The sequence below is a fragment of the Phalacrocorax aristotelis genome, chromosome 1 (genome assembly GCF_949628215.1).
Source record: "Phalacrocorax aristotelis chromosome 1, bGulAri2.1, whole genome shotgun sequence".
NCBI lineage: Eukaryota > Metazoa > Chordata > Aves > Suliformes > Phalacrocoracidae > Phalacrocorax > Phalacrocorax aristotelis.
Window position 1 is genome coordinate 194,753,380 of NC_134276.1, and position 24,762 is coordinate 194,778,141.

The 24,762-nt window shown below is 39.6% G+C and overlaps 1 protein-coding gene across 4 annotated transcripts in view; it reads right to left on the reverse strand.

The window, feature by feature from the left end:
* Positions 1-20,870: 20,870 nt before the first annotated feature.
* The window catches only part of POT1 (protection of telomeres 1), an 80,835-nt gene continuing 76,943 nt past the window's right edge, over positions 20,871-24,762 (reverse strand). For all 4 annotated transcript variants that reach the window (XM_075081211.1, XM_075081210.1, XM_075081214.1 and 1 more), the window contains 2 exons: positions 23,830-23,935; positions 20,871-22,800 (listed from right to left, as the gene is read on the reverse strand). In XM_075081211.1, the coding sequence (XP_074937312.1) occupies positions 22,688-22,800; positions 23,830-23,935 (219 nt within the window). In that variant the 3' untranslated portion in view covers positions 20,871-22,687. The remainder of the gene's footprint in view (positions 22,801-23,829; positions 23,936-24,762) is intronic.

Genomic DNA, 24,762 nt, shown 5'->3' on the forward strand with positions numbered 1-24,762 from the left:
TTAGCAATTTAAATGCTGGCTCTCAGAATATCCTCCTCAGAGTTACACAAGTGGGAATCAAGTCTGCATTATTGAAAACAGCTAACAAGTGCAAATTTCAGACCCTTTTTCTTGATATTCTAAAGAGAATCTTCACAATGTTTATACACATCATTCTCAACATATGCTTAATAACAAATAATAAGTAACCCACTAGTACTAAAAAAGTAGATCCAGACATATGCTATTTTAATAAGAAGCCGTTAAAACTGTCTGTCATATATGAATGTCAATCATTTTCCAGCATCTGATCTGCTAAATATCAAGGCATGTTTACAGCAAAAGCAAACTGCTAAGCTTCTTGGTTTTGACCATGATACATGGCACAAGAGTCCTTGTGAAATCCTCACTCTTGCAATTGGTAAAACATGAACATTTATGGAGAAGTTCTTCTCTCAGAGACAAGTTGGCAGAAGAAAATTGACCATTTTAAGAATAATAAAAAGATGGTGATGAGCTAACAGGTTTCATCACTATTTTTATTTCCATGAGAAGTGACCACTAGGCAGGGTTCAAGATACAAAGCACTTGAGGTCTCCACCTGTCACTGCTGACATGTAGCATTCTGTGACTTTTCTTTCCTGCCTGACAAATCTTCCCAGATGACACAGATGCAATAGGAATTAAGATCTGATCACAGTCAGTACCAAATTATTTCTGGAATAAGAGAATAAGAGAAGTAAATCTGGCAAAATTAGTAACATGGAGTTTTTGATGCACTTTTCTTTGTTTCCTTTTCTTTTTTCGTCCAGCACATGTTTTAAATCCCACAACTACTTTTTGGTGTTGTTGGTACTACTTTGGTAGCTGCACATCATATTTCTGGAGTCTAATTTTTTGGCCACAATAAAGGGCATAACATTACTGAGATTGATTATGCTGTCCCAGTCTCTTTCAAATGACACTCTGGCCCATAAATGAGGACAGTATGTAAATATTTAAATGTATATATAGCTACCAGTGCTGCATACCTGATCTTTCAAAGATATCCCTTTAGCTAAGACAAAATGGTGAGAATACTGAAGTGATACAAGAGGCCAAGCCTATTTTATAAAACAAAGGAAGACTTTCTTAAGAAGATCAAATAGATGGATGGCCATTTAGGTTATTAACTGTTGAATACGCTACAGTCCTGTAAAGAAAAGGACAGTAATATCTCATTAAGAATATTATCTTCTTTTGCATATGAGACCCAATGGTGAACTATAATGGAATATGCCAAGAGTTATAAGGAGTGGCTGAGGTCACTTGGCTTGTTCAGCTTGGAGAAGAGAAGGCTGAGGGCTGACCTCATAGCAGTCTACAGCTTCCTCAAGGGGGGCAGCGGAGGGGAAGGTGCTGATCTCCTCTCTGGGGACCAGTGATAGGACATGAGGAAATGGAATGAAGCTGTGTCAGTGGAAGTTCACATTGGATGTTAGGAAAAGTTGCTTCACTGAGAGGGTGGCTGGTCACTGGAACAGGCTCCCCAGGGAAATGGTCATGGCACCAAGCCTGTAAGTTCAAGAAGCATCTGGATGATGCTCTTAGTCATATGGTTTAGTTTTAGGTAGTCCTGTGAGGAGCAGGGAGTTGGACTCAATGATCCTTACGGGTCCCTTCCAACTTGAGATATTCTATGATTCTATGATTGTAAGCAATGTGAGATAAAGAAACAGTTGGTACACTCATTACAAAGTTACAAGGGGAATTGTTAACTCTCAAACCTTTTCCGTTTTCCTCCAGATGTAATTGCAAGAAAATTTCAAGTCAATTAACTGTAAAAATCTCATAAAATATAGCCCTGTCCCTCCCATCTGACAAAGGCTGAGGAAGAGTATAAGAAACAGTGCTGATGAATAATGTCCTTTGATGTGCCTTAGTGGTTTAAGGATGTCCTGTGCCAGAGAGTTCATATTTCTAATGCGTCAAGAATAGGCTGGAAGTAGGAACTACTAAGCAATTAATTGTGGGCATAAATCCCATCAGGAGTTAAGTGCATGCAAGTTTTTGGTGAAATCCAGCCCTTCTCGAAATTGAAAGCAAATCAGACCTATTGATTTCAGCAGCATCAGCAATGAATCATTTACCAGTTCATCAGCCATTTTGTCCTCGGTCTGTTTGCTTTTCTCATCCTTAATGCATCCAGTGTGAAATTCACCTTCCATTTTGTGCTAGAATGGTGGTGTGACCAGCAGCTTTCCCACTTCACAAGAGGAAAATGTTGAGAGTTTCAACTGAAGGCCTAAAACCATGGCTAAATTCATCTAGTGTCTCCTGCAGTTAGGTGGTGTGGTTGCAGTGGGGTAACACCAGCCTTGGCTGTGAAGCAGTCTTCATTGCTTGTGGCCTTTGGAACTGAAAAAAGTTAAAACCAAAAGGAACAGGATGAACTTAAGAACAATGTCACCTCCAGTGTGTTATCTCAGAAAACATTCCCTGTGACACCGTGTAGACTAAGGACCCTGAGCTGGGAATACAAGGACCGGTGGTCTTGTGTCATGACTGTGTTCAACAAAAAGTTGTCTTCTAGTTGTTTTGTTGATGGCAACATCCAGAAAGTCCCTACATGTCTAAAGGGAAAGTGAAATGTGTTATAGATTTTTCACAGCCTTTACACTAGGAAGAGTTATGTGCAACATTAAGCTTAAATTGATTTTCAGTGTTTGAGCACTGGCCTGGACAGCAGGTCTAATTAGTATCTGCAGTTATTTAAATAACAGTATTGAATGTCTGGGTTGCAATGCTTCCCATCTTAGTTTAGAATTATGTTTTGTTATGGGAACTCTTCTTGTGCTTCTGAGAGATAAACTTACTGGGGAACTTTAAACATTAAAAAAAAATTTGCTTTTGTTATTTAAGCTGTGATTGTTTTGCCCAAGTACTCAGCTTAGAAACAAAGAATGAAAACAGAAGCCAAGCCACAGAGAAACCTGGCTGCCAAAAACGACATCTCATGAGAGCCATAAATCTGTATTTATAAAGGGCTTACATTTGCCATGATCCTTTGTTAATAAACTTGGTCTCTGGATGTCTTTTCCACCAGCTTTGTGCAAAGCAGGCAGAAAACTGGCCTGAGTGGCACCTGTGGTTCATCAGGAAATGCAAATCCCCTGTAGTCTAAATCACAATAGCTTTCTCCACCCTCTATAAAGAGGTATTTTGGGACAGAAAAACTGCTAAGATGGGGCCTGGGAGGGCTGTGGGTGACTACTTTACATTCACCCAAGGAAACACTCCCATGGGAGCTGGCACATGCTAAATGAACCAGTTGAATCAGAGAAGAAAGTCACCTGTCTCACCCTGTGTTGCACTCCTCAGCTGTGCTGAGTGTTATTTGGCCACTACTTATATTTAGAAAAAAAATTGTCCATAGCTATTACATTCTTATTTCCTTTCACAGTGAGGAAATGAGACAGATTTATAACTAAATATGTATGACAGACTTCTCACCTAATCCTTCAGCTCCTGAGTACCCTCAGTTCCCACTGAGGGCACGTGAAGCACAGGAGTGATAACACCTTGCAAATGCATGTAAGAAAGAGTATTCAGAGGTTGCAAGTTCAACAGAAGCAGTGACAGAGCTTTGGTACAGGGGTAACACCAGGGATGGCACACATTTTCCTTAAGTTGTGGTTACATTTACTTTCTGAATGAGTCATATTTAGATTTTTTTTTCTCTCCACAAATCATTATGGAATTATAATGGTAGAAAAGTGTATTTTCAGCCTCTATGGTTTGAGTGATGTTCCTGTAATTTGCAATCACTTAATTAAGGTCTGACATGGCTCAGCTATTCGTTACACTTATAGTGGTTGGCCATCTGGGCTTCACTAATAAATAAGGACTTTAATGGCTGAACTACTTAATAAACTCCCAGTGAGAGAAGAGGGAAATTAAGTCAATTATTTCATTATGAAAATATGCTGTGCCATCTAATTGTTCAAAAGCAGATGTCGCTCAAATTCAATTAAGCTGTTTAATGACCTGCGTGCTTATTACTAACTTGACTGAAGGTTTGACACAGTAAAAGTAAATACAAATGGCTGGTAGGATTTTAGCTTCTCATGGTTCTGCTTTTTTGCTACTTTCCCAAAATATCCACTTCAATCTATGTTTTTTTTCTTATGATACATGACAAATTTGCATTGTCTGGTCTGAAATCAGGGTTTATGCAAATTGTTAACAAACATATTTTTCTTATTTTCACTTCCAAATGTGTAGTTTTGGTCTCACAAAGAATGTGTCAAATGATTCAAATGTGAGGCAATCATGAATGTTGTTGGTTAGATAGATGGCAAAGCTCCCCAAGCAAGGTCTTTGTTTAGTGATTTAGCATTTTTGTGTTAGTGACAGATTGGGAGAGATATTAAGGCCACTTTTTCTCTGTAAACAATTTCTTATAATATGCCAAGTTTTAGAACATGTTAATGTTCTATATATATATATGATGTTCTATATATAAGTTTATTCTGGATTATTAAGAAAAAGACGTGCAATATTCACTGATTATTAAAATGTCATTCAGCACTTCAGTTTCTATAATGTGCTTCCCTCTTCCTTTTTTCCCCTCATCCTCATGACTTTTTCAATTAGCTAATTATTGCTTACTACTTATTACTTACACAAAATTCAGAATGGATTATCCCCATTACTAACTTAAATCCATGTTGCAGATTTCACGGCCACATATGCATTGTGAGGTGGCTCACCCAGTCTTTACCAACAAAAATATGAAGTTGTGTTAATCAGATGTAGGTCATCCTGGCTATTCAGTGGTACAAACTTAAAGAAGTTCTGCAGGTGCTGTGCCTCCCACAGCAATATGTACATGCTAAACGTTGCTGTGCTGCATAACTTCATCTCACAGTATTCACCATCCAAGCCCTTTTCTTGACCTTGCCATGGGCAGTAAGGGCAGTTACAGCTGGTCAAAGCAAACATTTGTAGGAAAGGCCTAGGCATAGATAGACCTGCCTGGGGGTGGGAAAAGGACTAGATGGCCTTTTAAAATCTGTTTTTCAGCTGGATCCTATGGAAATATCTATTTATTATAAGCAAATGAAGTTTTTCAGCTGTGCTGATAATTCCAAAATGGTGACTTAAAACCAAAAAGAAATGCTGAAGTAAACCCTAAAGCAGATGCTGTAGATGGATGGCTTCCTGCTAAGGAGCTAGAAGCCTATCCTTCAGACATTCATCCCAGGTCAAGGCACTCTTGGTTTCCAGACTCCATGATGGGAAGCAGATAACCTGGGAGGCCTGGAGGCCCAGAGCTGGCCACATGGTGATGCAGCCCTAGAGCAATAGACTGAGAAAAAAAATGGATCTTCAGCATCTGGTGCTGCCAGGCAGCTGGCAAGCCTCCAGCTGAGCATTGTCTGTGGTCCAGCAGAAGGGCTTGAATGGGATGCGTTTCTGCAAAATATTTGTATTTAGACTTAGTTGTCATTGTCCATTTTACAAAGCAATTTTTACTCTGCTTTTGCCACATCACAGCCCACATTTTTGCTGGTTCAACAACCCACAGCAGCACATCTTCTGTCCATTTCTCTATCCTTGTGGAAATGTGGGTCTACCTGGAAAGCGCTGCTCCACCCTCTAATTCTTAAATGTGTCCACATGTTTCAGAAGATAGCCAAAGCTATTCTTTGAGTAAGGGCTTTGCCATATGGATTTGGAGGCCACTGCAATTAATGTTTTTTTTAACTGGCTGTAAACAGTTTGGACCATAACTCACCTCATTTGTACTTTCCCATGTTCAGAAGTCATCCATCTGTGTTAGGAATGTTTATTTCCCTATCAGTGTACTAAAAGCAGACTTGTAATTGTGAGGACTTTGCAGTTCAGACATGGCTAAAACTCATGACATGGAAAATATTTTAAGTTTCTCTGGAAGAAAATACTGGGTTTTTTAATTCAGAAACATGAAGGAACATAGCCAAACCCAACCCACTTGACAACCAAGTACTAGAGGTTTGCAAGAAACCCTTCTGAACAGCTAGAAAATGAAAAAAAAAAAATCAAAAGCAACAAATCCAGACTCCATCACTGTATAACATTTTCCTTCACCTTCTTACCTCTTTGCTATGGTCATCAGCTGCAATTCACAGGCTTTTTTCGAAGGTGACTCACAAGCATGTAAAATATAATGTTCTTTTGTCCTCCATCTCCTCTGTTTTCTCTATTTTGTACAGTTTATACTTCAGTGAACTTCTCTGATGTTTAGCCAACACAATCCTACTGGATTATTCAAGGACACAGATGCTCCTTAAGAAAGCTGCTTTTCTTTCCTCAGTTATGTTCTCCTTATATGTGCCCATCTGCATGAAGTCTCACTTATGTGGACTCATCTGGGTGAAATCTCTCTCTGCCTACTTCAGAGTTCAGTGTAACAAGGGTCTTTTCCTAGGGCAAGGCTACCCACATCTTAAAAAAGACGACACACTCTGCACTAAAAGCTGTAATTATTCAGCAGAGAAATGAGTCTTTCCCTTGGGTTATTTCATAGGAAAAGGCAAACATGTCCTGCCAGTGCTCAGAGCTGAATGAAATCCATGTTGATTTGGTTAGTATAGTTCAGAGCTTGGTCTGATCATTCACTGGGCTAAAATATTCCTGTGGCTTTTGGCCAGCTCCGAGTAAGGGCAGCATATAGCCCAGTGAAGCACTGTAAACCACTGTGTTTTTTCAGTCTGAAGAGAAGGACTGATATTATCTAAGAATATTATTTTTGAAACCCACTCAGAAATTGACAGAGGCCATTTTGAAAGTTGAACAGCTCTCCAAACTTCACCCAATACAACAGTTTTTAATAACGAACCAGGAGTTAAACCAGAAAATAAGTATAAATACTTTGTGATGCACTACTCAAGGACTGCCCTATCCACTTGGTCTTTCTGGCCGTGGTTACATGTCACTACATGTTCATCAGCAAATACAGTTTAAGAAGTTACCTCCACCATTTCTGTTACTTATTCCCACTCCTTGGTTCTGGTAACTCAACTTTTTGTGTGACTGTTTTCACAGCTGCCCTTTAGGAATAACATAGACTAAAGTTATCACTTTCTAATGTTCCTTTTTAAGGAAATTTTGTTTTAGGCCAAGACATTTAAAAATTGTTTGGAGAGCTGCCATGCTCAAATCCAGAGGAGACGATAAACTTTTGGAGAGGGTGTGTAGGAGAATGCAGCTGGGTACAAATATAAATCTGGAAGTGGATTTGCTGCCAATTTGTGTGGAGAGAAAGCTTCTTCCACTAGTAATTCACTGTAATTTAAAAATTAAGAATTCTCAGTTAACCTCTCTTTTTATCAGGTTTTGATGGGGAAATTCTCAAAATCGAGAAAGCATTTGCAGAACAGGACAGTAAGGAAAAGCTGCCAGGTTCTTAATGGCCTCTGGAAGCAAGAAATAATCTAGCAGGTTCTGCTGGTGAATGAACCCATGACTTACTAAAGATGAAACCTTTTCCTCCACATATTGTCAGGACAACCCTACCTAAATAAGACTAGGTAAGGGAAAAAAAAAGTCACATTTTCTATTCAACAATGAAGGAAAGTGCACAGATCTTCTAAGTGCTATTTGGCCCTTCACTGTGCAGCAAAGGAGAGAAGAGGAAGAGGTAGAAAGAAGATTCAATATGAAGAAGCTAGAAGTCAGAGGGTAAGGACTAGGCTCAATGAAGAACTACAGCCCCTCAAGATTAACCCTGTATGAACACTTGCATTTCCACAATCTCAATTCAAAATGACTCGTGGGGGGTGCAGCGCTTGCAGCCAGTCGATAAGAACCAAGTTATATATGAGCTTCTGCTCTCTGGACTGTTTCTGGTTTTTATGTAATAGTTGTTCAGTATAGATGCATGCATAGTGCTAAACTCCTTATTGAACTTAGCTGTAAAATATTTGTGTTCCTGTCTGCAGGTCAACATCTGACTAGAAATGTTTTCTCTAAGATTCAGCATCAGGATGTTGAGGGAGTCTTTAGCACAGCTTTGCTTTTGGCCTCCAAGAGGACTCTCTTTCTGTATTGTCCAAATTTTCTCTTCCTATTGGTGATGAATTTCAGAAGGCTGTTCTTAAGGTATATTGTGTATATCTTAAGACATCGTAGAAATTAATTCAGCAATTTCAGTGCTGAATCTCCTATGGACATCTGTCATCATCAGGAGAAACACCTTAGCTGGTTATGATGTCATGAATGAGCAGCTGGGACAGTAGTAAAAGGTTTTCTGCAAGTTAAAACATGCTTTGATTTTGAACTGTGACTATAAAACTGGAATCTTAGAACTGTGTGTGTACTGGGAGAGGACTTTAAGAGCACAGATGGCTTTGCAGGTAGCTGCTAAAGCCATTGCAGGACATGGATTTACTGCACAATAGCAAGGACAATGGAAGCATTTTCCTGCCTGTTATCCTACAAAATTCACATTCTTCTCCCTACCGCCAAAATTAAATGGATGGATGGATGGATGGATGGGTGGATGGATGGGTGGATAGATAGATAGATAGATAGACAGACAGACAGACAGACAGATAGATAGATAATAAAGAAAACTATCTAAACTCTGTAGCTGGAAAGCAAAAGCAAGATGAATATAAAGCAGCACAGACTTTCTCTCTCAGTTTGCAGGGAGACAACCTGAAATAATAGTCCTGAGATATGTGAGCTGCACTCATCTTTGCTATGACAAGTTAATGAGAGCAATTTTTGGTCATCCTCTTAATGACTTTACTGTTGATCAAATCACACTAAAAGGAGAAATCATGTTGCAAAGATCTGTGGAGTCCAGTGTGAATAGCGAATATTTCCAGCAGCAAGAGGAGGCAAATCTGAGCTTTTTCAAAGAGCTCTGGAGAGCCAACCATTAGTACTATTTCTCCTATAATGGCCTTTTGCTGGAAACAGTTTCACAGGTGATGTAATTGGTTAAGACCTAAGACAATAATGCTGCCAAAATGGATGGTTGCTCCCTACATCTACATAGACAGTTTCTACATCTTTTCCCTCCTTTTCTCTCTCCCTGCAAAAATTAGTTTTGAGCTACATCAGGGGGATGCTGAGCCAGATCATGCAACCCTACTACTACCAGCATGAAGGAGGGCCTGGGAACTTATGATCAGAGACAAATGCAGGACTCATCTTTTTGGTGGCATCATGGACTTGCTGGGGCTTAAGGGATTTATGAAGCTGCATCTTCAGAAAGAATTGTATCTATGCAAAGCCTGCTGATGCACAGGGCCTGCCATGGGGATGTTAGAGAGGGCAGCATTTTTTTTTCAAGATCCAGTGGTGATATTTCAGGACATCAGTGGTGGTGTCTGAGGTCAAAGCAGCAAGCTGGATTCACAGAACCCAGACGAAATTCAGAGGAATTACCATCTAAGATTAAGTATCAGGTAAGAACCCTTGATCCCACAGTGTCCTTCCCAGACTGGAAAGTCACTGCTACACTTCCACAAAATGAGTTCTCAGAGTTGGGCAGTATTTCAGAATGCAGTCAGGTAACCAGACACAGAAGCAGCCCCACAGAGCTTGGTATCAAGCCAGGCTGTCCGCTCCTCTTGCATTGAGGTGCACCAATTCCATCCATATTCTTTGTTACAGGTGAAGCAATTTAAAATTAATTCCTGCAGGAGCACTAAACCTATTAAATATATGAACACAAGCTCCTTTTTTCTCAAAAAGGTAGAATGTAAAGGATAGCTTATGTGTTAAAGGGATACATCTGTTAGAGGAATTCTTTTCCATGTACCAAACCAACACATAACAAAGTAGGGTGTTTGAGATACAATAATTGCTTCCTATGTTGGAAAGAATTGAGCTCTAGCCTTTTGCCAATGAAATAAGTTTCAAAGTTCTTTTGCCTGTACTGGTATAATATCTATACTTACTTTCCCACGATGGTTTTGGTAACTGTGCCACTCTAACAAGATTAACAGTCATATTCATGAAAGCTTTTCTGTGTGTTCACACAAAGTTTTGTTTTTAAGGCCAAATGTCTAATTAGCAATCAGCTGGAGCAGTCTGAAGCCAACAGTAAATCTTTGCTATAAAGTGCAGTATGTTTAGGTCTTCATTCCATTACCTAGAAAGAGCCACACACTGGGGATTCTGATTCACATAGTCCAACCTATCTGTAATGTAACTGCTTTGAAATTGCTGTAATTTCAGAAGGGATGAATAAGGCTCATTGACTTTCAGAAAGCAACAAGAGGACTCTTCTCCATATTTCCAAAGATGAAATGTTAAAGGTAGTGATTGCTCATTAGCATTCAAAGGAGGGCTGTATCAGTCTCAACTCAAACTCTAAAATTGCTGGCACAAAAAGGTGTTTAACTTGCTTGAAAATGAAAACCAGCACTGGATATATTGGGCAAACTTTCAAAAATTGATTCCTGCCTTGCTTGGATGTGCAAAAAGAATGATCATGGAGTTGTAAAGATCCAGTTCCTAGCTACTTTTCATACCCCCACAGATTATGCACAATATCAGGACCCAGGTGTATAATCTCAGAAGGTAGGAGCTTTTTCTATTTCTTTTAGAAGTATTAAGTGATGACCTTTAATCAGACTTGGTTTTCTCCATATACAGTAGTTTTCCTGCTATGGTTTTAACACAGAGGCAAGATTTATTTCACACTTGTGCATGATGCTCCATTGCTTTGAGTCCATTTCCTTAGGAAAAGGAATAATTCACTAGTGTTCCAGAGCTCTTGAATGGAAGCATCTAACAAAGTCATTGGACAAAAACCTTGCCAGCTTTTCAAAAGACAAGCTGAACAGTTCTCTAAAAAGTGCTTTTGAAAACTTAGTTACTTTCTCAAATGGGAGATGAACAGTATTTGAAACCTTGACCTGTAGCAAAGCTAAGAAAGGAAACTGAATCTCTTGTACTTGGTGGACTCTAAATGGGACGACACCCCTTCCGGGAAAACAGCACAATCAGCTGACCTGTAGCTGCTATGCAAGTTTGTTAATTATACTGTTATCCTGAAATCCTTTCCTTCACATCCCCCCCCATTCATCTGTTTCATTTATGTGTTGCAACTGATCATAAATATGCATAAGCTACAACAGGGACTGCCTCTATATGCCTGCCTGTGAGGGGCATAACACACATGATTCCCAACTCTGGCTGTGGTCCCTGGCTTGACTGGCTTAAAAATTATGTGTATTAATCAGATGTTTTCTGTCCATGGAGATCAAATTGAAAATACCTCTGATGCACTTCTAACAAAATAACATGATTGTTCAGGCTGAGATCTTACTGTTTTAGGTAAATTACAATGAAATACAGTTGCTATTGTGATTGTCTGATGCCAATTTTTCTGACTAATCCTTGCTTTCTTTCAGCTCGTTGTGTCAGTTTATTTTTTCATTCCTGTTCTGTGTTTGAATCTCACTTGATGGACTCAGCTAAGTTTGAAGTATGACCACAGTGAATTAAAATGCTCCTCCTGATGTTGGTTTTTTTAAAAAAAAAGCTAGTAAAAATGTTACTTCCCGAATAGTGTTATATCTAACACATTTGTCTTTCAGAGCTGTCATTGTTTACTTCAGATATTAGCAATTACTTCGGATATTGGGAAATAGTTTCACCTGACTGCTTGTTTCATTCATCTGTCCTGAATGAATCTGAATTTACTGGTGCACCTTGAAGCTTTTTCAGTTTCACAATGATCTTTGTATCTCAAGTGGCTGCAAAAGACAATAGCTGAATAAATAGACTGAACTGTCCAGATGATAGCCACTGCCTCAAGAAATACGGCATAGGTTTTGACTTTGGATTTTGCCTAAGTGGACATACGGCTAGCCAAATGCATGAGTCTATGGCAAAACCTATATAAAAAAAGTCATGATTTTGTTGGACTGTACTGCAGGAGGACTCACAAAAGGCTTACTGGGATTATATCTATGCTTGTCTCTTCTCTAGAGCCAACTTTCAGTTGTCATCCTCAATTTGTGTAGCTAAAGTGGCTTTCCCTTTGAAAGCATCTTAATGCAACCAGAACAATAAGGGTAAACAAGAAAAGCTTAAACATTCTCCAGATATACGCCAAAGAGATTCCCATTACAGAATAAAGGGAAGAATAAAAGGCTCATGCTAGAGGGTTTGTAATGAAAATCTTATTTACACGAAAAGCACATTTACAATATCTGCAAATAATAATAATAAAACCCAGATTAAGAGAAATCTGTGGAGAATTTCCCAATTCCTTTTTTTTACACGTTAATAAATGGAACAGCATTTTCTTCCAGTGAGTACATACATCTTTGGGGCTGCAGTAGTTCCAGCACCATTAAAAGAAGAGATGTGATAATCATTTGCTCAATTATTTGAAGCCCTTTCCATCCACTTGCATGTCGCTCAGATGAGTTAATAGTGCCACCGCTTCAAGTACAGCTGGGTAGAAGTGGCAACAGATTGTCTAAGGGGTTGATTTAGCCTTAAAAATATCACTCTGGTTCTGCATTGGGGAAGACAGATGGGTTATTTGTACAATTAGGCCTTAAGTGTTAAGTTCTTCTCTTGATTAAAATGCCCAAGGCCTCTATTGCCAAGTACCATTTAAACTGTGTGCATCTAGTACAGGGAAGGATATACCCTTAAGTGTTTAATAAAGTGTTTTTCAGATAGCTGGGTATAGAAGGGTAGAACACTACACATTTCTGTCCCACATTATTTCTGCTCATAATTTGAGAAATCAAGCCATTTATAGATCATAACCAAACTTATTTGTGTTCACCAAAACCTCACATCTCATCAAGAGCCTGGCTCTGCGCCATCAGTGAATGGGCCAGAATTTTTGAATTAACAACTTTCCACATTATTGTGCTGTCAATTTTCCTGCTGTTCTCTTTAAGTAAAATCAGGGCATCTCAGCCACCAATGGCAAGACGTCAGTGTCTTTGTGCATGTGAGCCTGCCCCTGTGTCTATGGAGTTCATACATGGTGCTGGATGCAGGTGCCCGGGGGCTGGCAGCGGGGGCTGCAGGGTGGCCTCTAGGAGGCCACGATGGCAGCACCTCTGGAAAGGGTAAAATGCTACAACAATAAGAAGTGAGGAAAAAAAAAGTGTAATAAACAGTCCTGCAGGCACAAAGTGAGAGAGGGAGGAGGGGAAGGAGGTGCTTCAGGTGCTGGAGCAGAGATTGCCCTGCAGCCCGTGGAGGAGACCATGGTGGAGCAGTTACCCACGCTGCAGCCCATAGTGGACGCTGCACTGCAGCAGGTGGATATTTCCTAAGGAACCATGGCCTGTGGAGTGCCCATGCTGGAGCAGGCTCCTGACAAGAACTGCAGCCCATGGGAAGGTTGCACACTGGAGCAGGTTTATCCCAAAGCCTGCAGCCACTCCGGAGCAGGGGGAAATGGGGAGCAGGAAGGAGCAGTAAAGAAGAGCTGTTATGGGCTGATCACAAGCCCCATTCCCCATCCCCCTGTGCTGCTTAGGGGGGGAAGGGGTTGAGGAGCAAGGAGTGAAGTTGAGTCAGGGAAGAAGAGGGTGGGTTGAAGGTGCTTTAAGTTTTTGTTTTTGTTTCTTACCATCCAACTCTTATTTTTAATTGGCAATAAATGAAATTAATTTTCCCCAAGTCAAGTCTGTTTTGCCCATGAAAAGCGCACTCTCTCTCTCTATCTTGACCCACAAGCTTTTCCACCTTTTCTTCTCCCCTGTCCTGCTGAGGAGGGGGAGTGAGAGAGCACCTGGGTAGGTCTCATGCAGCCAGCCGAAGTCAACCCACTGCAGCCAGGCAGGGAAATGGTATCTCCCCTCCCGTTCCACTGTGACATCAGCACAGGTCTAAAGGTGTGGAAATTCATACAGATGCCGGTTTGAGGATGTCATGGTGTAACCCCAGCCAGCAACCAAACCCCGCCCAGCTGCTCGCTCACTCCCCACCCTGGTGGGATGTGGGAGAGAATCAGAAGAGTAAAAGTGAGGAAACTTGTGGGTTGGGATAAAGACAGTTTAACAGGTAAAGTAAAAGCCACGCACACAAGCAAAGCAAAACAAGGAATTCATTCCCTCCTTCCCATGGGTAGGCAGGTGTTCAGCCATCTCCAGGAAAGCAGGGCTCCAGCAAGTGTAACGGTCGCTGGGGAAGACAAACAACATCACTCCGAACGTCGCCCCCTTTTTTCTTCCCCAGCTTTTTATGCTGAGCATGACATCATATCGTATGGAACATCTCTTTGGTCATTTGGGATCAGCTGTCCCAGCTGTGTCCCCTCCCAGCTTCTTGTGCACCCCCAGCCCACTCGCTGGTGGGGTGGGGTAAGAGGCAGAAAAAGCCTTGACTCTGTGTAAGAACTGCTCTGCAATAATGAAAACATCCTTGTCTTATTAACACTGTTTTGATCACAAATCCAAAACATGGCCCATACTAGCTACTGTGAAGAAAATTAACACTATCCCAGCCAAAACCAGCACAGGTACTCTGTATGCAAAGGTGAATAAACCTCCCCCTAATTTTGTTAAGAAAAAGCCTCACATCTTCAGAGCAGGGAGGCTGGGCAATCATGAAACTTGCTGTGATCAAATCTCACTGTCTAAATCAAGTAACTCCATCTCTCATTTTCACCCTTCTCTCCAGTCTCCACTGAGGAACAGTACCAGTGAGAGTGCTGTACTGTTTTCAGGTGCCTTTGCATTTGCTGTCAGTACGGCACTGTGCCTTATGCACATCCACATCTACCACTCCACCTACAAGAAGTCTGAGAAGTTTTCATAGTGTTTTTTGTGTGGTTATGTTTTTTGGTGGTTTGGAGTTCTTTTAGTTTGTTTTTTCGTTTTTTTTTTAAGTTTTTTTTTTTTAATTTTGACTAAGAAAGGTAACTACAGTGTCGTGTGAGACAGTGGGGAAACACCTGTTATTTCAGCCAGGACATTACTGTGGGAGGCAGGAAGTACTGATCCATTCCTGACTTGAAATAAATTTGTTAAGAAAATATGATGAAGTCATAACATTGTTGGGCCTAATTTTCACTTGTCTGCAGTGAGAAGACTGCATGTAGCCCATCTCCCAACTCCAGTCTGCAATGAAATATGGTGGGGTACTGGGTGGGCTTATTGAAAATATATCTATTACCACTGAGCCCATCTGTTATGGCACCTAGTTCTCTACAGTATTCTAAAAAAATAAGCTTATCAAGATTCAAACAGTGCCAACTGGCAATTGTTTCCCTCTACTCCCTACGCAAAGATCAGAAATGTTATTTTTTAACCAAGGAAATTGGTCAAAAGTAATTTTTCAACAAAGAATTTTCTTTTACAACAAGATGAACCCTGGAAGTAAGCACAAATTGTAAAGGAGTAGCTAAGGGGCTGTATTACCACAGTACCCCCTGGCATTACGCACGCTTGTCCACACTTTTTTTGCAAGTGTGCAGACACAGCTATTGTAAACTGCAATTTTATCTGCTGCTGTTTTGAATTTGTCAGTGTTCTCCTTTTGATCAAGAGCAACTGTTGCATTTTTTTCATATTCAACCTCCGTGAATGAATTTGGGGAAAAAAACGGGAGTACTGGTATGTTCGATGAAAAGTGATGGTGTTTTGCACTGAGGAGGTGCCAGTTCTTTTGGGAACTGAGTAAGAAAGGTACCAGCAGTCAAAGCTGGTTAGAGGACTTATTTTGAATGGAAATTATAGAAAAGGTGACAGCAATCTTATGTCCCTCTTGAATCTGGGAAGCGCAGGTGCTGCACAATGAGGTTATCCCCTCCTTGTGGGTCACGGGTGCTGCACGGCGTTCCAGTCCATGCTGGGGTAGAGACTCATCAGTCCCTGACAGCTGTCAAGTCTGGAATCTGGGCTCAGCTTTGATGAGTCCCTTGGACAGCGTGCTCCAATACTCTTATCCCAGTAAAGGTATGGTTCCCAAAAAGGTGCATGTATTATTTGAAGTGCACAAGATAAGGCACTATACATATGATCGAATACATATTGAATACATGCAAATTGGTTTCTTATTTATTACGTATACCTTGATGAATTGTGCTATTGTATAAAGCAGTTGCATGGTATCCATGGCACAGAGGCATACACGTGAGTAATCATGGATTACGCTGTTGGTAAGCACTCACAGGCTACTCAGAGTGCACCTGTGTACACGAGAAAGCAGCAAGCACACAGATCTCTAACTCCTTGTACAATAATCTTCCAGCTGCCTCACTGCAGGTAGGGAAGACTGCATGGAGGAGTTCTTAGCGAATATTAGTGACACTTCTTATCACCTGATATGTTCAGGATAGCCTGCTAGATCCCAAAGCAATGACAGGCTCCAAGCAATGGTGTTTCTGTACTGACATAGATGGTTAGACTTCAGTACCAGTAAAATAAACTGGAAAATCCAAGGGTTACTTGGACTGGATTGGGAACCTAAGTATACCGACTATGAGGAGAAATGCCTTAAGAATTAAACACTCAAGGAAGACAAGTTGATCTTCAATAAGAAAAAAAGTGCTTCTCAATACAGTGCCTCTTCTGAGGTCTCCCCTTTATTTGAGCAAGTAGTTTCATTACACTTTTGATCAGATTAGGGTTTTATTTATTATTTGGTTTAAGTTTCAGACCACAACTCTTTACCAAAGCTGAATTACCAAAAGCAGAATGTATCACTGTCACATTTTCCCTTGTGTCAGTTTCAGCTGCAATTGATTTCAAATTCTGATTTGCTTTGCTGCATGTGCTCTTGACAGGAGTATTTGGTACAGCTCTATGCTTTCCTGATGCATACTAGCCTATGACCTCAATATTTAAAATGAGGCTTACATACCTTTGCCTTAGCCACCAAGAAGTGAGTTAAGAATTCCTTGTCCTATCACATCAGATCAGTCATGTCTTTCCACAGACTGCAAAGTAGGCCAAAGACACTCACATTTTCCAGGCCTTACAGAAGAGCTAAATGAGCTTTGAAAACTATTGCTATTTTTACAACGCCTTGGTAAGCTTGCTGTGAAAAGCTACACTTACGAGGTATCACTGTGTAATACAGTCCTTGCCAGAAAAAATGATCTGATATGAGCAGGCCCTGGCACTTGGTGAAGTGCAAGAATGCATCTAGCTAATGACAAATATCGTAATTTTGCCAAGTTTTTTTTTCACACAATCATTTTTTAAAGGAAAAACCAAACTGACCTCTCTCAGTTCAGACAGAAACGATTTCCAGTAACTGGATCCAGAGGAATTAAACTTGTTTAGAAAAATAATTGTCAAGTAGTAGCCTAGTTAATCTCTTATGTATGATTGGAATAATAATATTAAAAAGGATACTAATTATCAAATCATACAGATCATGGCAGTCAACAGATTTGCATCAAGATTTTCAAGTTACAATATCTGATTTTTAGAAGAGCACTGTTAGATATTTAAGTCCTCATTAATCCTCATTCCCAACTGTCCTTTCATGTGTAACTTCTGACCTTTCCCATCCTTTCAAAGGAAGCTTTTCAAGCTTTCTTTTTTGCTGCGAGAAAGACCCAAGCAGCGCACACTGCTGAAATGCACTGACTGACCTGTAGGGGAAAAGCAAATCCTTGCCTTCTCCGTTTTAATGCTAGTTCGTTGACCCTCGGCAAAACACAGCAAATAGTGGAAGTGTAAAGTAGTAAAGTATCTGTCTCCCTTTAAGACAACTGTAGCTTTATGAGCAGTGAGACCATTTGAGCATCACTATATGTACTGGGGTACCTATGCACGACGAGAAATCAAAGGGCGGCATGTCAAGATGACCTTTGACATCTGTCTATACTGTGGTTTTACATAAAACTCAATCACTGCAACGGCTTTATTTTTTTTTAATGGGATTTTGCACCTTTAGCATAGGAAATGGTGACAGGAAAAAGATGGAGTATCATATGAATCATAAGAATCTATGCCAGAATAAAAGCATTATTGTCTGGCGCAAGCCTCTTACCCACCCCCGTTAAAAACAATAAAACCACCCGGTAGTACACATCTCCCTGTGACTGACGATATTTTTCATTTGAAACATTGCTTCAGAGGGGCTTTGTGTTGCTTAAGGGGTCATTTGTAGACAGAAGAGAGAAATAAAGTCTGTACTTAAATCTGTCCAATTTTCAGTGTTCGGTTCTGCCACTCTTTTAGTCACAAAATCCAAGCAGCACTTCTAAACTGCCCTGATCCAGAGGTTTCCTTTCAGTGAATAACACCTCCATAATTCAAAGCTACCTGATAGCCAGTCTTCAAAATCACAGTTAAATATGGACTCAATTATAACGATGTAGCTTTTTACTTCACAAAACTATGGTTTTTAGCAGTGGTAGTCCACAGACTGTACACACACAAGAGAAGGTACAGAACAAACTTATGCTCAAAGCTCTGTGTGAATTAGAACAGTTATGAGACAAAAAAATTCATTTTTTCCTCTCTGGCACAGATTTCCACATTAAGCATATTTCCTCCTAGTTTACTTGCAAAAATTGAAATTAAAACAAGTTATCTACTAAATGTAGATTTATTCCTAGACTTTCAATTTGCTCAGTTTATGCAGACAAATGATAGCATTGCAGTAGTTTTATGGAGGCACCTCTGTGTGCATGTATTGGAGTTGTAGCAGAAAACAAGGGAAAACACTTTGTAGCATCGTTCTGGGGTGAAGTCCATCCATAGCTTTACCACAAATATGAACTCATTCATTGTAACATAATTCTGCTTTATATTTTTCAAGCACTTCAGATTTGGTAATCCTTCACCTGATGGATGTTTCCACAAACCCGAGTTCTTACTGGGAATTCCATGTATAGGAAATGATGTGAACAGGAGCTGCAGCAAAGTGTCTCAGAAAGACTCTCTACCATCACTTCTTGCCTTTGCTACTGACCTCTGAAACTGTTCTTCCTTTCTCTCTCCACCTTCTGCTGAATTTCCTTGTTTCCAATTCTTAATATTCACTGTTCAGTACACTTGGAACAATGCGTGTTTGAAGTAAATTCTTATTTGAAATGTTTTCTCTCCTCCACAGAAGAAAATTTTCTGCATTGCTCCCATTCCATCTGAACATATGAACAACTTGAACATATGTATTTGCTTAATTTTTTCACAAGTCCATTTTGATATTTGGCCTTGCCCCTTATTGCAGTCCCCCAGTTCCTGCTAGTTTTATGTATGAATGCAATGGTTTTGGCCAAAAAGTGACCCACTGCGAATAAATTCTTGTGACATAAAACACTGTGGTATTGAAGAGTTAAGCACTCATCCCTGTTAACACAGGAAACTCTCTTCCTTCTGTTGTAAACCTCAGCCTGTTAGCCTGTGGGCTTCGCTGTCTTTCTGCAATCCCACCTCCTGCTGCTCAGTAGCCAAAGGATTAGTCCTAAGCAAAGCATTTCAAAGTCTCTTCTGTAAATCTCTGGATCCCATAACAGGAAAAGCTGATGAGAAAGTTCAGTCACCACAGAACAGCAGGTCATGTACCAGGAATGCCTCCTCGTTTCTGCAATATATGTTACTCATTTACATTCTGTCTTTCCAACTGGAGTTTCAAGAGCGTGTGAGGCATCCAAGAGCTTATGTCCAACTGACTTTAGAGAGACTCCCAAGAGGAAGTGTTTAAAACAAGGACTTCAAGGAGCCCGATCATACTGGCATTCCTGAAAAAACTATCCCATGTTTATTTTGTTTTCTGTTGTTAATTTTCTTTCTGAAAGCTCTCGTTTGTTTTTTTTTTTAAACTACAATTTTACCATATTTAGGCACTCACTGGTGTAACAGGGTGGGGTGGGATGGGCTTATGCTCCCTTATTGTTCTTTTATAGTTTTATTATTTTCCCTCATAACTTATCCTTTACAATCAGATGTTCTTTGCCCATGCCTGTGGTGATGTTGCAGTGTGCTATATACTTCACATTCACAGAACTACAGAATCACAGAGTGGTAGGTGTTGGAAGGGACCTCTGGAGATCATCTTGTCCAACCCCCCTGCTTGAGCAGGGACACCTGGAGCAGGGGGCACAGGAACGCATCCAGGTGGGGTGTGAATGTCTCCAGGGAAGGAGACTCCACAACCTCCCAGATATCCATTCCATGTGTATCTGCCATTTAGCCCACATTTCTAATAAGATGCTGATGTTTTGATGCAGTTACCCTGTAGGCTGGGATGTCTGTGGATGGAGAAGATGAGACACCAGGAAGATATGCCTGGAGTTTTCATTGGTTCTGAGTGTACCAATGTTAAACTCATCTACTATTGGTTCAATTTTTGAGTGTCTTTAAATAGATTACAATCTATTTCAGTAATTTTTGTAAAATATTAAAATAGAGATTTGACCTTTTATTAATGTTTTAGAAACTTAAACCATATACCTGGTTAAGAAACTGTCCCAGAGAAATGTGACTTTTGTTTCTACCAAGAAGGTTGCTGGTAACAGCTGAAAGTCACTGCTGCCTGAGATGCTCAGCTTTCAGAAACTGGAGTCTGTTGGTGCTCTAAGTTCAGGTCACAGCAATCTCAAGATTTCCACCCATCATTCAGCTATTCGCAGGCCTAAACACTGACCAGGATGAGTAATTGAAGGCCAGAGTCCCATCTCAGTGACTTCCATTGATCCGTATAAAGGCTACCAATGAGACACAAACATTTTCAACAGTATACTAATCCCTTTCTATACAGTGATCTTTAGTATTGTCAAATATGTGACTTTTCATTACTGATTAAAATAATTTTTATGAATTATATTTAGAAAGAGAATTAAACATCTATGTTTCAAACCAACAAACTATACATTCATTTGGAACATGTTCTTGGATGAAGGCTACCGATGACAAAATTTTCACAGTCTTATGAAGAAGGAACTAAACTCAAATACCAAAAAACCTCAATATGTGGAAAAATATTTATTAAACATTTTAATACAATATTCAACTGTAGAAAAATCAAGTGATGTATATGCAGAGTTTTCTGGCAGGCATCTCAGACAGGGGATGTGCTGAAATGGATTTAGTTTACACTGAAGTTCAAAACATTCTCATCTATTATTTTACAAAGACTTATTTAGAAAAAATGTACAATATCAATATCTGTCAGAGCTGTTAACAAAATTCTAAAAATAAAAACATTTCCTTCCAGTGTTTTCAGACACTATATACAAGAAACGTAAAAATGAAGGCTACCTTCAGTTTAACGCCTAACTTCTGAAATTATTTGGATATGGCCAGTGTCTAAAGTTTTATAATACCCATTTAATAACTTGTTATAACTATTGTTCGCTTATGTGTTTATTCACAGATTCAGGCAAGCTTTTGTAAGCCAGTACTACTCTTTGGTCAACTGCTTGCTCGATTCCAAAGTTGGTTTTTTTTTTCTACTTTTTAAAGGAAATATCCACAAATTACTTTTAATATTGGTTCTCCCTATACGCCAATCAATAAAGAACATAATTTCCTGGTTTCTGACGTGTAAAGCCTATATAATATTTCAGAGTACCAGAAAGATATTTAGATGAAATTTTACATGACAAATTGCATAATCTACTAAACATTCCTGAAAAATTAAAAATTGTCATCTACTATCAAAATAATAATCTGCTTACAAGTATTCCATCCTGTTTTTAAACTCCCTTAAAAAACCAGCTGTTTGAAATGTTAAGTAGTTTTGCTTTGATGGAAAGCATTTGATTTGACAGGAATTTCTACATTAATTATCAGGGGAGAAACATGTCCTGAATTTGTCCAATGGACTTCTGAATGCAAAATAAATCCACCAAGTAATTTTTCTAGTCCGTCAGTATTTTCAAGCCATGATATCACTAGATGAGTTCTGTATCTCTAAATTTAGTCATACAATCTGATTACGCAAGACAGAAAAGGCAGATCTGGGCAGTGTAATCTGACAGTAAATTTAGCCAGATACATGAGAGCCTTTGAAAACACAGACCCAGCTAATAAGCATGTAACAACTTTGTTATCCAACAGGGCTGCCTTAAAAATCATCGTGATCTAGAAATGTCAATATTCGTTATACAATTTTACGCTGCCTTACTTTCATGGCTTGACTTTAATTTTAGTGATAATCATTACACGGTCACATTCGTAACTCCGTCAAAATCCATAGTAACTGGTACACACAGCAGTTACCTTAGTATGGTTAACAGGAAGAGTTCTGTCTACATGTACATATCAGTGCAAAATCAAAGAAATGTCTAAAAATGGACGACCTCCTTCTCGAACTGGCTTACTGAGAGTGGTTACACGTGCTTGCATAAAGTAGTCTGAGAGGAAGTTTACTAAAGAGTTCTTTTTCCCTATCACTGCTGACATCATTTATTTTAACACAGAAATTAACAAAGCAGCATCATTCTGACTCTACTTCTAAGTAAAACTCACCAGTTCAGACTGATCTCATTGCTGCCTTTCTGAAGGACAGATGGATACTAGATTGCTTCCATCAGCCTGAGCCAAGCAACCTCCAGTGAAAAGCTTAGGCCTTCTGCTTGCACTCAGATCACAAGGCTGTATGCCAGGAAAGTAGTAAATATATCAAAGCGTAATTCCCATTCACATTAATATACAAATTATAACTTCATACATACAGGCTGAATTCCTAAGAAAGGAACAAAGATTTTTTTATATGGTCTCTGATCTCCCAAACCCCCCAAAACTGGATTCTTACTGGATTACTTCCTATTAGCAACACACCACTACACAACATCTTCAGCAACTGTTGTGTCAAAAATTCGGTAATGAACTTGATGTTTCATCGCATCTCTGACATTATAGGACTTGATAAAGCATTCCAGCCATGGCAAGTCATCTACAAACAAAACCCAAATTATAGTTTAATGTTAATTTCTAACTTTTATAGGGGAGAAGTATAACCTGAGCAGGATCTTAACTAGGATATCTAAATGCATACAACAGGTAATAGGAATAAAAATGAATTTCTAATTTTGAAATTCCAATTTGTATCTTAAAATTTCCCACACCATCTGAAATGGTGTTCAGTGACAATCTTCCAAGCCTTGTCCTCCCCGCCCTGGCACCCCCCTGAAACACTTGGTACCAGTAGCTGCGCCACAGTATAGCACATGTAAAGATTTCCCAATAATAAAAACTCATCGCCATGTGTCTCAATAACACAATTTAATTGGTCCCAAAAGGAACATCCTTTATACCCTTTACAATAGGGCCACTTTTTGTAAGTATGGTAAAGACTCCAGTGTGGCTGTGGTGGTCACTGAGAGCCATGTACTTAGAGGGAGTACACTCCGGAGATCGGAGCTCGGCGAGACATGTAGCTACCTTGGACATGTGCAGTTTAGGCAGAGCTCCTTTCTGACACAACGGAAATACTGCATAAAAACCTCTGTGACTGGATTTGGATTAAGTTTTTGCTAAATTTCCATGGATGTTTCCTGTAGCAAGGGATGCTCTAAAACAACACGTGCATTCAAAAGTAGCATCTCACCCAAAACATGTGCCATACGCTGAATTCCCTTTCAGTTTTCCCTAATGTGCTGAGAAATTCAGTATGAGGGTGTTCTGGTTAACTTCCACATGAATACAAATGACATGTTAGCGCCTGCACAGACATGCTGTATTCACACATCACTGCATGTTACATGAGAATTTACTGAACCATTACTTTTCTTTCTCAAAAGGGAGTTCTACTATTACAGAAATGTATCAAAACAAATTAATTGGAACTCTCCTGACAGGCTCCTGCATTTCTCTGTTCTGAGTTTTGCCCATGTGTAAGTTGAATTCTAAGACTGCATATGCAGTAGCAGATTGAAAGACCCTTTCCCTTCCCATCCCCCTTTTAAAATAATGGCAAGCTGACCTAATTTTCTTCCTGGAGGACAAATCGTATTCATGGTCATCTGCATCTTTTGCTGAAGAAAATTATTAGTTAAGATTTCGGAGGCAGGAATTTGGAAAAACTTTTCCTGGAAGAGAACAGAAAAATATGAGGTGTTACAATCGGGTAAGAAGTCATTAGCCAGAACCCTGACTGCATGTTCTTTTATAATTTAAGGAACTTAGAATTATCCAGATAGGTAATACAACAGGAGAACAATTTTATTTCTAAAACTGTTCAGATACAGAAAAAAAACCCCAAACTGTCTGAAAAAATTAAGGCTGTATGTCAGCACCCCTGAGTATTCAGGGTCTACAGCCACCCAGAAAGCACATGTAGGTCTGCATATATAACTGGCAGCTATTCCTCATAGACCTCCATCACCAGTGTGATCCTCAGCAGTCATCCTCAACAGTCCATCACTGCAGTGAGCAGAACATTTTGAGAGGAACAAAGTCACTTGAAAACAAAGGGGCACTGCAACCTGGCTTCATACAAGTGGAACGCCCTCGGTTTGAGTGTCATTTTTTAATTGGAGAAAAGGAGAAAGGCTTATACTGTGGGACACATTTCTGAATGGAGGAGTAAAATAAAGAATGGAACACTGAAATGTTAAATAAACCTCTTCTGTGTATTTTTAAACCATACGGAGTATGCATGACTGACAAAACTCCCATTTTATTATTTCCCAGTTTGGTACCTGATTTTGTATCTCTAAAGGCTCATTATCTTACACCTTCTCAAAGTGAGCTAAGGTTTTTGATGGCAATTTCTCCTTTTTCTTAGAAGATACAAATACAGAATAATCTGCCTTTGTTTAATTTTTGTATGACACGTTTAATGGAAGCGATCACAAGTTAGCGGATAATCCAGCAGCGAAACTGACAGAGACAACAACATTTTCCTCTCATTCTT